The sequence below is a fragment of the Engraulis encrasicolus genome, chromosome 2 (genome assembly GCF_034702125.1).
Source record: "Engraulis encrasicolus isolate BLACKSEA-1 chromosome 2, IST_EnEncr_1.0, whole genome shotgun sequence".
In the NCBI taxonomy this organism is placed as follows: domain Eukaryota; kingdom Metazoa; phylum Chordata; class Actinopteri; order Clupeiformes; family Engraulidae; genus Engraulis; species Engraulis encrasicolus.
Genome location: NC_085858.1, coordinates 51,651,928 through 51,664,775, shown reverse-complemented (window position 1 = coordinate 51,664,775; position 12,848 = coordinate 51,651,928). Strand labels below are relative to the sequence as shown.

General features: G+C 42.1%; 1 protein-coding gene across 1 annotated transcript; it reads right to left on the bottom strand.

The window, feature by feature from the left end:
* Nucleotides 1–6,586: 6,586 nt before the first annotated feature.
* Nucleotides 6,587–10,305, bottom strand: cbx4 (chromobox homolog 4 (Pc class homolog, Drosophila)). The gene is made up of 5 exons (XM_063216654.1): nucleotides 10,033–10,305; nucleotides 9,851–9,894; nucleotides 9,289–9,354; nucleotides 8,845–8,911; nucleotides 6,587–8,186 (listed from the first exon to the last, which is right to left on the bottom strand). Exons 1-5 carry the CDS (start codon nucleotides 10,099–10,101, stop codon nucleotides 6,822–6,824), a joined length of 1,611 nt encoding a protein of 536 aa, XP_063072724.1. The 5' UTR covers nucleotides 10,102–10,305; the 3' UTR covers nucleotides 6,587–6,821.
* Between the last annotated feature and the right edge of the window lie 2,543 nt (nucleotides 10,306–12,848).

Below are 12,848 nucleotides of genomic sequence, written 5' to 3'. Positions count from 1 at the left end.
AGGCGGGGGTTGGTGTTTCTAGAGGAAATGACGACATTCATAATAATCTTTGATAACCTCTCCATCTAATTTCCCCCCTTTCAGTCTTAGACGCTTTCCTTAATTGCATAATGAATACAAATGTGGGTACATGTCAAACATTTTTTGTAAACCTTGCGTATTTTATTCAGAATGTGTGTAAAGCCTACATGTAGCAGCCTTCTGTTGTATGCTGACTTGCTTACTATGTGGGCTATGTAGTCTACAGTTGCCTCAACATTAATCTTTTTTTTCTTTCAGTTTTCTGATAGTCTCCATGTTTTAGTCTAAGTTAGGGGGGGGGGGGGGGGGAATCAATGCGTATTCCACCAATAGAAAATAGTGTGGGAAAACTTGGGCAACTGTTGTGGAAGGTGCAGTGAAATGGAGGAAGGAGCCATACCAATTATTTGTAGGCCTATTTTAATCGCTTATTATTTTTGTGTCATCATTACCCGTGTTTTCATTTTTGCTCTACAATGTAATACTGTTGCATTTAAAAAATATATTATCACACCAAAAGACAGCACGCGTCCTTTTATTTTGAGTGCGCTTGAATGTGCGCTTGTGAACGTAAAAATGCGTTAGACATGATAGTAAAATGCAAAAAGTTTGAACTAGGCTACCCATTAGGCTATGTCTTGCTTTCTTTTACACCCATTTATCACTTCTTTCTTTCTTTCTTTCTTTCTTTCTTTATTTCTGCCCTTCTTTCTTTCTTTCTTTCTTTCTTTCTTTCTTTCTTTCTTTCTTTCTTTCTTTCTTTTGGGACAATCTCTTCCTATTGAGAGGCATACGGTACGCCACACCAGAAAAAAAGTTAGATGACTGAATGTAGAAACAAGCTGGTCCCCTTCAAAGAGTGGGCCACAGATGAATGGAGCACACAGGATACGTTTGCTGTTATTTTATTGTGGTTTAAGCATGACTAAAGTTTCGACGCAGTGCGTCTTCATCAGAGTCAAAATAAATAAATAGCGGAATGTCTACAATATTTTGTTGTGCGCAACATGAATTTGATATGCCCTAAATGTAGGCTACCTTATAATAACCCTCTATGTGCGCAACATGAATTTGACATGCCCTGAATGTAGGCTATGCTGTTTTAATAAATAACAAGCGCATTTTTAAAATGCAGCCTATGTAGGCTATATTAGGCTAATTAAGCTTAAGTAAGAATTTATCTGATCAACCCTTGCGCATTAGGCAACATCCTATTGCAATAATAATAAAAGCCCAATTATGAATTCCCTTGATTATGATTAAATTAAGAGGCTTGTACAACAGCCCATGATACCACCAACGTAATAATGATAATAATAATAATAATAATAATAATAATAATAATAATAATAATAATAATAGGCTAATAATAATTATAATAATAATAATAATAATAATACCCTAACAATAACGCATTTAATAGATAGGTTACGTTTTTAAATGCTATACTGCAGACTATGATTAGGAGTATAGATTAGTGAGATTACAATTCTAATTAATACGAAATTAATGTTTTATAGTCTACAACAGGAGATGAAATACGTAGCCTAAAATAATGGCATCTCACACACCAATTAAAAAATCGCCTATTCTGTGTAGTAAAATAGTAATGCCCTCAATGAAAAATATTTTATTAGATTTTTGCGTTACACTTTATTCTTTTGCACCTTGGGATTCCCACGAGGTGTGATTCCCATCCATTTGCATGTATGGAGAAATGCAGAATTCTGGCCTAATGGAGTAAAGGAACGACTTAAAATTTAGTTTCAAGAAACCTCAAGCCAACACCTCTACCACAAAGCACTTCAGAAAGATATAGGTCCGTTGTAATGACCAATATGCTGGGTTGCATTATATTTTTCAACTATTTCCTTTTGTCAAATATGGAGCCTCGCCTGCGGTAGGTCTAATCGCACATTACTGAACAGGGCCCAATCTATCAATTGCCCTGTGGTTTCCTATATTTTAGCTCACACTGTCAAACGCATGTGTTTATTGTTCCAAACAATATTGCATTTTTCTTCCTCACATCCACACAACCAAAGTATATGCGCATTGAAATCCATAATTGCCTGCTTTTTGCGCATTTCTTTCGAGATGGGCATATTTGTGCCAGGCTCGATCCTTGCAGTGAAACAAAGACTATGTCCGTCGTGCACTGCCTTTCTAATGAGTAGCCCCTTAATGCGCGCCGTACCTCCTGAGGCACGCTGTAATAGACATTGAAATGTAACTACCATAGCACTACAATACTATGACACAACACAGGCCCTTTAGTAATGCACCACGACTTGGTCATTACCATACTGGTAACAATGAATTTATAAAGCCGCGCCTTAAGGGGTTAAAAAAAAATAGGCTAACACATTCATTATACATCTTATGGGAAAATAATGCGTAATTAACCAGTTAGTACTCCTTGTCAAGGCAATAATAGGCTAAATTTGCCGCGCGAGGCGAGATGTGAGACATCCTCTGCTCGTGATTGGCTTTGGCATGTCTGCACTGCAGCACTGCTGCGACCACATATGGTTAGTCTGCATAGTGCGAGTTGTTGAAATATCATTGGTTCTCCTGTATCTGGGCAACCGCTATGATCTAGCATGGGCATTGGCTGCCACGAAACTGTGTTTGGTTAGGGATGGTTGTTTATGCATATAGTTTGAGCAAATACACCAATAATGCGCCACCTTTGACCACGTTTTTTAAATAAATAAATAACACTTGAAAAAAGGTGGGAAATACGTCCTCGTGATAGGAAGAAATTGTGTTTTTTTGTTCAATCCCTCATGAATGTAGGTGACAAGATGAAGCCTAGCCTATGATTTCATATAGGCCTATCATTAGGCCTAATTATGAAAGGAGCTTTCTAATGTGTGACATACCAGCACAGCAAAATATGATGAGCTATCCTGTTTGTGTTTTCCCTATCAGCGCTTGTGTGATCACTGTGCCATGTCCTCGGCTCCTCAGGTAGGCCTACCTCGTGCTTATTCCAAACGTGTTTATTCTAAATATTCTCTGTAATTATGCCTATTATCTGTAAATGATCTGTAGCCTACAATATCTGCGTCAGGGTTGATTGTGCGTAATGAAGGCCATGCCGCAGCGAAACTTCATGTCTATTCCAAAAGGTATGATAGAGGAAGAGGAATGGTAGTTGAAACTGAACAGACAAGAAATGTTATAAGGTCGCACAAGGAAGTCGGGAAGTTAAAATTACTTTCATTTAACATGTTCACGTCTTCAAGGGGAAAACCATTGCCTGCATGTGGCTGTCATTCATATAGCCTAAACCTACAGTGCGTGGACTGGTCTCACGCAGTATTGCACGTCTTAGAAAGGGCTACTGCCTATTTCTTTGTTGATTTGGGAATATAATACAAACTACTTATGGATGGCGGTAATGTATTTTCCCCATATTTATCTGAATTGACACAGACAGAAACTGGGACATGAGGTTATAAGGCAAGGGAAATAAATACAAGACAATGAACAGACTCATCCTGATTTATCAAGGTATTCCATATCCAGCTGATTAGTAATAGATGTTGGTGTGGAGATGCTGAGCACTGTTCCACCCCCATTCATATTTCCAAGTATCACACCTATCCAGAGATAATAAGCAGCAACAGCAGTCTAGCGCTGAGCTGTGTTGTTTCACTGACCTTTCCTTGGATGAGATGAGAAGGGAATTCTTTTTATTGCTGTCTTAAAAAAGGCCTATTAATAGATGTTGTCTACCATAGCTAGGCGTGTTACCCTGGGAACTCATTAATCCGAGTGATCAATACTCTCTTTGTCACAGTTGTCAAGTCAAGGCCATCTTACACAGTAAATTTGCCAGTGTTAATTTTGCAGTGTTAAGGCTTATTAACACTATTGGAGTAATTCCAACACCAAATGGAGTGAGATGCTATCCAGTGTCAGTGACAAATGAAGTTGTTAAATTATGTGGAGTTAGAAGTACTCCAGAGAGCCCCCACCTCCTCAAGGTGATGGAGTTTGTCTGCGCCATTGTATGCTCCCCGAAACTGCTTTACTCTTTATAGTGTTAGCTTAACACTATAAATCTAACATCAGTGTTTAACACTGATCTGGAGCAGGACCAAATAGACACTAGAACAGTGTTGATTTTAACTCTTTAAGTGTTATTTTAACACTACAAAATTTACTGTGTAGGTTCACTTTGAGCAGGCCTTTCACAACTATTAAGTGAACTGATCTAGGCCTAGAATTAAAATCTTTCATGAGATGAAGCTTGATTCTCCACTTTGCCATCTGTGATAGGCCTTGGATTACAGCAAGACAAGGCACATCTCTCTCAGCCTCCAAGAAGCAGGTAAAAACTCCTCTCTTTCGTGACTATATTGTAGAAGTGACGAGGAATCTCTACACTAAGGCTTGAGCTGGGGTGTATGGATGTTTGTACTCTACTCAACCGTGTGTTTATGTAGCCCTACTTTACTTAGCATCTGCACTTGTTGATCTGTATATTTCCTGTGCACTTTGTTTCTATTAGTGATGTCAACTATGATTATGTCCTCGATTGTAAGTTGCTTTGGTTAGGCTACTAAAAGTGTCTCTCAAATGCAATGTAATGTAATGTAATATTTGTGCCTTGCTGTTTCTGTTTGCTTCTTTGTTTTGTTTTGGCCTTCCTAGACCAAGGGCCTGTTTTTCAAGATTCAAGGGCCTTCCCACACCTCCTCCATACCCATTTCAAAATGTTTTGTTTGTGTTTCCTGCATGAATTCCTCAACATGCATGTTGGTTGGCAATTTCCTTGTTGTTTCTAGATGCCATGAAAGAGCTTATGGGTACCTGTAGGTAGGCAGTGTGCTTTCATTTAGGCCCATCCATATCAAGCACAGTGATAGCGGCAACAAATTCACCATTTGACTCAATCAATACCGATCACCAAAGTTAAGATAGTCCTCAAACGCTCAGATAATGACACACAGCGAGAGAACAAACAGAACAAACACATGTCAGTTATAGGTCATTATTATATTCTTGACACAATCAACAGTATGGCAGAAGCAAGTTGTTTTAAATGTTTTTTTTTAATGTACATGACTTTTGTATACATGTTTTCTCTTTAGTGAAAAATTGTAGTAATAAAAAAATTGTGCATATATTAGAGGATAAAAATTCACTGTCGATTATTATTCATCAAACTACATAGAACAAGAGGCTATGCTTTGAGCTGAAAATAGAATCAATTAGCCTAAGAAGAGCCATCACTACTTACAGTCTTAATGAAACCATTCCACAGACAACGTAGCGTACCCTGTTAAATGTGCATGACAAGGCATTATCTGATGCTTTAAGTACATTCAGGCTTTCTGTGAGGATTAAGACACCACTTAAATGTGTAGCCTTTGTTTTAGCAGCCATCTTGTATAACAGCTTTGTGCTAAGGGATACTTCAAGACAACTTTTAATGTCTCAAAAGCTATGGGTTACCAGTCGGTAGATGTGTCTTCTGACAAATCGGGGGGAAAAAGACAGATTTGCATGTGATTCAGAATTCATGTTGACATGGCAACATGTGTGTGGGTACAACCAGTGGTAATTATTTCATATTACGATTCAAGTGACCTGTGTTATTGGCTTCTATTAGGTTCAGGGTGTTTGATTAGTTGAAATGAGAGGTTTTGTACGTTTTGTATTGAGAAAGACTTAACTTCTGAGAAATAGGAGTAGGTCAGTATCAGATGATGAACAAATGACCCACTTTGGGCAAAATGAGCAGAGAAGAAATGTATCCACCTTGTATACACCACACCAATTTTATACATGGGTTTCCCATTTGTAAACAATCCCTGAATGCGCAACCCTGGCAGCGCACTGTTCAACCTCTGATAGTTGGAAACTGCGGTCACTCAAAAAATGGTTGGCTGCTTAGCATCTTGCTCCTCCTCACATCACAAATGTTTCTTAACGGAAAACCTATCTATACTCTAACAGAATTTCTAGTCTGCTAGTTTTGTTTCATGGTGGCCACTGAGGATTATGGACTTCACTGCACAACCAGATATCCAATTAGAGCAATGCGGCGCCTGGCAGTGACTATTAAGGTGGATACATTTCACAAAGATTACTGAGAGAAACAGATGGTAGGAAAGTTCTCTATGTTGTTTTCATTAGTTTATCCATACATTTCTCTGGAGTCTAGGGACCTAAACTACAAATCTGGTTCAGGATAACTTAAGGTTAAGTTAAGAGGTAAATAATCTAATACCAGAGCTTTTCTTTAAAAAAAAAAAAAACACGACTCAAGCCTCTTCTATTAGGTTATTTACCTCTTAACGTAACCTTAACTTATCCTGAACCAGCTATGTCGTATAGGCCCAAGATCAAGAATAACCTCTTCTTGAAAACGACTTGTTTGCATGATTTTTTTTCAGATGGTCATTGTTAATGACAAGCTTGCTTGTTTGTAAGCTTGGGTACATACAGTAAGTGCTTTTTTTTTTCCAGTGGGCTCTAAAACACAATGCACTGTAGCTCACTGACTCAAAACCATAATTGCCATAATTAGGTGCTTTGAATCCCAAAGAATCTTTAGCAATGTAGCTTTAAGTACATGTTTCAACAGTCATATACAACCTTACAAAGCACTCCAAACGGAGGACAATGTTCCGAATCTGCATCTAGCAGCGACATATCCATAAACAATATGAGTTATACAGTATTTACAGGATATAAACATTTTTTTGTACATGCTTTACAACTATGCACAGAAGAGTGGCTCTCCACGACGTTGCACACAATCTCTCTGTAGGCCAAAGTGTCTAGATGGAGACGTATTCCTTAAAAGTGACAGTAAGGCAGTTTGTTGTGATATCAGTGATGACAATGTTGCCCTGAAACGGATGGATCGGCTTTGCAGGCTCCTCCCGGGGCCTGTCTGTGGCTTCGGTAGCCTGCTCCTCAGAGGTGGGGGTTTCCACCGTGACCTCCACCGGCTTTGGAGACTTCCAGAAGCTCAGGTCAATAGGCTCCTCAGGATTGGAGTCTGTAAAGTCACTGTAGGTGGTCCGTGTACTGCACTGGTCGCCCAGGTGAAGGTTCATGGGCTCGCTCTGATAAGGGGAGGACGCTGTGCAGGGGGTACTTGTACTCCGAGAGGGTAAGAATCTCTTAAAGTGCGAGCCCTGATGGTCGTCAGGTTCTGAGAAGGTCCGCTTGCGATCGTTTGGCATTGAGTGACATCGGCTTACCTCCGGCGGGGGGCTCGACACAGGGCTGGGTTTGTTGGTTAGCTGTAAAGGCTGATCGACTTTGGTATTGAACAGCACCTCAGAGGTATCCATCCTGCAATACTCTGTGTCAGAGCTATTTTCCCTCGGCAGTCTGTGCTCTCTGAAGGATCTGGCCTTCTTAGCATCCTTGGTATGATGTCCTTTAGTAGGATCCCTCTCTGATATGCTGTCCTGCTGGTTGAGCAGACTTGTGATCTTTGACTGTTCTGGAGATAGTTCCGTGCTGCTCTGATCAGAGTCTCCACTTTGGTGTGAAGACGACCTTAGTGGATCGTCACGCGCCAGGTCCGGCGTCGAAGACACATTGCTGTCCATGTACTTGCTCATCACGATGATGATGCGGCCGTTCTTGTTTTTATTTTTGATGATCTTCATCTTTGATGATCTGCTGCTACTGCTGTTGACGGCGGTGGGAAGGCTTCCCTCTTTGGGGCTGGTGTTGGGCCGCTGCTCGGGCTGGCTGGTGTTGGCAGCAGGCTGCTGTGGTTCCACCATGAGATCTTTGACTTTGCTCAGGCAGCCCGTGTCCTTGTCCCTGACCCACTTCTGCTGCAGGGCGGGCGGTAAGTTCCAACTCTGGCTGGCAGGGGCCTGGGGCTTGGCCTCTTTCGCTTTGCTGAACGGCATGTCGTACATCTTCGGGTCCGGCTGGTAGTGGTGGTGCTTTTTGCTGTTGAGCTGGTAGAAGTATTTCTTCTTGCCGTGGCTGTGCGGCTCTGACGATGTCTCCTGGCTGTTGGGCAGGTACTGGTGATGCTTCTTGCTGTTCAGCTGGTACTGCTGGGGTTGGGAGCGGGGCATGGGGATGGCATCCAGCTTGGCATGGTTCTCCTCGTCTGGGGATAGATCCTGGAGGTTGGCAAGGATGCTGGACCTCCTGGCAAATGCTGGGAGCTGAAAAGACATAAGGACATCATTAAGGGCCTTGAATAATGAATACATACTACACAATGAGGATGGCTTAACATGTCATAGGTAACTGGTGAGGACATGGGTGTCAAGCTTGTAGCCTGAGGGTTTGCAGAATGATTCCCAGCCCTCAGGTTGCAGTGGGGGAGTACTTAACCAGAGCTCTCTCCCATCCTTCTTCATGACTGAGGTACCCTGAGTATGGTACCATCCTGCCACATTGCTCCCTTGGGGCACTGTTTGGGGCTGGCCATTTGCACAGGAGACGTATACAATTTCATTCTGTGCAATGAGCACTGTATGCTGTGGAGCGCTGTGTCATAATGACAATGAGAGTTTACCACATGGGCTTTCACTTCACGTGACGTGTTTTTTAGGGGAGATGTTAAATATGTATGAGAATTTAAAAAATATTAAAGGGCGGTGCTGCGAGATACACTTGGCTCTGTACCGGTCTGCATTACAACAAAATGTCAAAATAAAACAATATAATCACATTCACTTTTTAAGTAAGGAAAAGGGTTCAGAAAGCAAAATGCCATGTTCCGTATGAATCACAGCAAAGGTCTGTGTTTATGCCATTTTTATTTAACATTTCATCACCAAATTCCCATGAAACATAAAATAAGCAAATTACACTTGCCTGGACCAACAGATGTTTTGGCTTAGGTCCTCGCTTGCGATATCCCAACAGCTGTTCCTGTCTCTCTCTGAAAACCATGCAAAGCAATTTACCATTACGAGACTTACAAGTTACAGGCATTGCCCATCTCACACACTAAATAAAAGAAAACAAAGCATTTGGGAACTAAGTGTTGTACAGATAAACATTATTGACAGAAAGTAAATGGACATAGATTATTGCCTCTTCAGCATAAATTGCCAGAAAATGCGGGAAGGAGCCGTCTCCTCGTAGACCGATGCAGAAGGCCAACCACAAAGCCCCTCCTTTCATGACTATATAAGGTCATGGATAACCCCCTCCCTCTCATCGGTCAAGTCAACCCTAAACACCGATGTATGAACACACACACACACACACACACACACATTGCTACACATCGCTGTTACACACGATCCGCCTCACCTGTTCTGAAATGCCACCAGAAGACGAGGATCAAGAATGTTTTCCTCTGGTTCCCACGTGTTGTATCTGCAGAGTGGAAGAATGACATTAATTTCCTTGCCAAATCGCCAAAGTTTTACTTCTAACGGCCTAAGCATTTACAACAAATTCACAATCATTAAGATGTCAGAAGAATCTCTTAAACATAGGAATGATACTATAGGTTCTTGTGATTAACAATATTACCAAGGAGGGCATTTTAGCAAAACAGTTTCATGTAGGCTAAATGCACTGCCTAAGCAAACGCAATTAAACTGCGGGAACATTGCAAGAACACTCCCTCTCCATACGCTTCCAAATTAGTGATGGAATCCATGGATGAGACCACTTCGCTTGCGCCTCCCCCATTTTTATTTTCAAAAGGATAACCGTAAGTGGGCCCATGGCAGCTCCTTTGCAAAAGAGTGTGTGTGTATGTGTGTGTGTGTGTGTGTGTGTGTGTGTGTGTGTATGTGTGTGTGTGTGTGTGTGTGTGTGGTAGAGAGAGATGGTGTGTAACGTGTCGAAGGAAAGAACGACTTACTTTGGAGACCATCCTCTCCATTTCACCAGGTACTCGATTCTGCCCTGTTCGAGACGAGAGCACACATTCAGTTAGCCTGCACGATAAACCGTACGCATCAAAATATGCACACCATCAGCTCGTAACATGCATTAGCCTCTCGCTCCACCACTACTATTGCTTATTGGCGCTCAGTTCTTTACCCTCCGTATGCGCTTCTTTTCTATTCCCTCCACGGCGAAGACGTGTTCGCCAACTGCAGGTAGATCCATTCCCGCTCGGATGCGATTGTCGACAGCAAATGGTGAAAGTCCGATGTGGTAAACCCCGTAGTGTGCTGTGTTTATTTTGCGTACAGTTTATACGTAGTTCCCTGATAGATTTTCTTTCCTTTTAGCCCGCCCTCTCCTGCTGTTCGCCAACTGTTCTCTCTCTTCACTCTCGTTTCAATACACATTCATACGTTGGGAGTCCTTGCCAAGCGACCAGATACGTTCAGTGGTGTGGCCACAAAAAAGTAGTTCATGCAATTGATGGGTGACGTCACGTCATGGAGGGGAGGGACTTGAATATGCTGAACTGTAATGTACAGCAGTCACAACTATGAAGGATGTCCACATCTAAGTTTGAATAATGTGCACAACATGGCATTGTGTTATATGGCTCATGGCTGTCGCCAAATAACCATAGCCGTCATTGCGCAATTAAAGTAAAAGGCACATGATTGATTGGCACATGACCTTTCCTTGTGTAAACTGACTGAATATGACAGGAGAGTGCCTGTGGTCATACTTGACAACATAAATAAGTTGTTATTTGGGCTATTGTTTCAGGGAATTGGGATTTGGTGGGGCTTTTTTTTTAGAACATCTCAAGACATCTCTGAAAACGTTGAGTTGTCAAGGTTGGCATATGAGCGCGCATGGCTGTGCGTTATCCTGTTAGGGCACATCAGAACCCGGGTTTGTGGCTATTGTGGCCCAATATGTAGAACATGTGAATTGATTGCTTGCTATAGTGTATTGCTGGTTTGAAAGACTATGCAATTCTGCATAACTGTTGGCAGAGTTGCCGTCCATTAATATAACATCATTTGAGCTATTTCCACGGCACGGTTTTCATACCAGCGGTTGGTTGTGTAGGCTATGATAGAAAGGACTAGAGAAGAGATAGAAATTAAAAGGAACAGACGTGGTGAGCCTTGTGTTGGTGATGGGGAAGGCAGGCGTGTTGCGGGCTCATGTATCTATCAAATCAACCCACAGACCGAAATACAGATATATTTATCTGGAAGAGGAAAGCACAACGGCGTCTTCTCCGTTCCAAACCCATTATGAAAATGTAAGCGCATCGTACTCGGTGGCCTACGAAAGCCAACAAGCACCAGCTGGCTCGGCACAATTTTGGCCAGCGACTCCAGCTCTGGCTATTACCATCATCTGTCGTGCTCAATGTCAGCCATTGCACTGGAAAAATGTCTAGAGCTCCACAGCGTTGTTGCACGCGAGCGAGCACAGCCTTGAATGATCTGCAAACATTCGCTGTCCGTTCGGTCCGTGCATGTCGTTCCGTGCACAACGTATTCATATGTGTGCGTTGTGGAACTGTTATATTAGAAGTCATGATGAAATGTAAATAGTTTTATGCTACAGACGATGGAACGGAGGGGTTAATATGCAGCTCGAGGCGGCAACAACCAGCCTATGGAGAGTGCTGTGCGAAAAGGCGTTGCTCTTCCTTATATGGACATGAAGAAGAGGGGGCGAAATATCGCGCCAGCCTGAAATTAATACCCATATTAAACGACTATCCGGCAAATAAGCAACGCCTTGGTGATTATTACCAAGGAGCTTTGCACCAGGTCTTCTCAATCTAGTTAGGCTATACTCGATCGCGTTGTCTGCCGCGCGCCCAGCACAAAAGGGAAAACCAGGCGCTGCGAATGTAACCCGAAACAGTCGGCATTTCCCCTTTCAGTAAGACCTAGGCCTGTGTAAATATTTATGATAAGTACAGCTCATGCACAGTGCAATCTTCATATATTACACAGTCAACACTGCTTCGTCGTGTAATTGATTTTTAAATATGCCAGGTGAGTCAGGAAGTTTGGCATCTTGTGTGCCAAGATGAGTAACGTTTTTCTGGGTGCAGCAAAAACACTGTCTAGTGTTCGATTTGTACTGAGTTTCAACACGGCCGTAGTGGGCTTGGGTGCATAGGAATGCTGAACACAGGCCTGTTTTCATTGATTAGAGCGTCTTCCTTTTCCATCCGAATCAAAGCCAGACAAGAATTACGGGTCTATTGCTCTATCAGCAGTTATCGACCTTATTTCCCCTGGTCAAACATAATGGCCAGAAAGAATTCCTCCACAAAATGGAATGCAATGTAAAGTATTTCTATTCATTTTCAAAGAAAGGGCTTCATGCGTGTATAGATATGCGTTGCCATATTCACACAAAGTTTAACACATTAACAGTTTCCAACGCGACTCGCAAACACAGGTGAACAAATCAGCATTTCAAGGGAACGCGCAAGCAGACGAACATCTGGAACAGTTTCAATATGCCACGCATTAGCCAACTGGTTAAATTATCTGTAATTTTATTTTTGACAGCCGAAATAGCCCCTCCTTATTTAGCCGGAGTGTAGCAACGCAGCAGCCACAACATCTCCGCGAGCTTCCCCTTGGACACTTCCATTTAAGGTAAATGCAGCTTCAGCTTATACCCCTGGACCATCAAAGGAAACCTAAAATACTCTTGGCATTATAAGAGCCCCGTTGCCCATTTTTTACAATCCATTGCAGGACTGAGACTGAAATGTAAAACATAAAAGAAAGAACATAAATTGTTCTCTTGGAATCTTGGAAATGACAAAGTGACTCGGTCTCTGTGTCTTCTCACTGCTTGTCTTTAAACAGACAAGACTATGGCATGCCCTCAACCAGATGTGGAACTGTAACCTTTACCACAGTCCCTGGCAAAAAGAAACCTCACAGCAAGTGAACAATCCTGTT

Coding starts and splice junctions, on each gene's coding strand:
- cbx4 (XM_063216654.1), bottom strand. CDS start 10,101: ATGGATCTACCTGCAGTTGGCGAACACGTCTTCGCCGTGGAGGGAATA. Junction 9,895..10,032: donor AAAAGAAGCGCATACGGAGG/GTAAAGAACTGA, acceptor CGTCTCGAACAG/GGCAGAATCGAGTACCTGGT. Junction 9,355..9,850: donor TGGAGAGGATGGTCTCCAAA/GTAAGTCGTTCT, acceptor TCCACTCTGCAG/ATACAACACGTGGGAACCAG.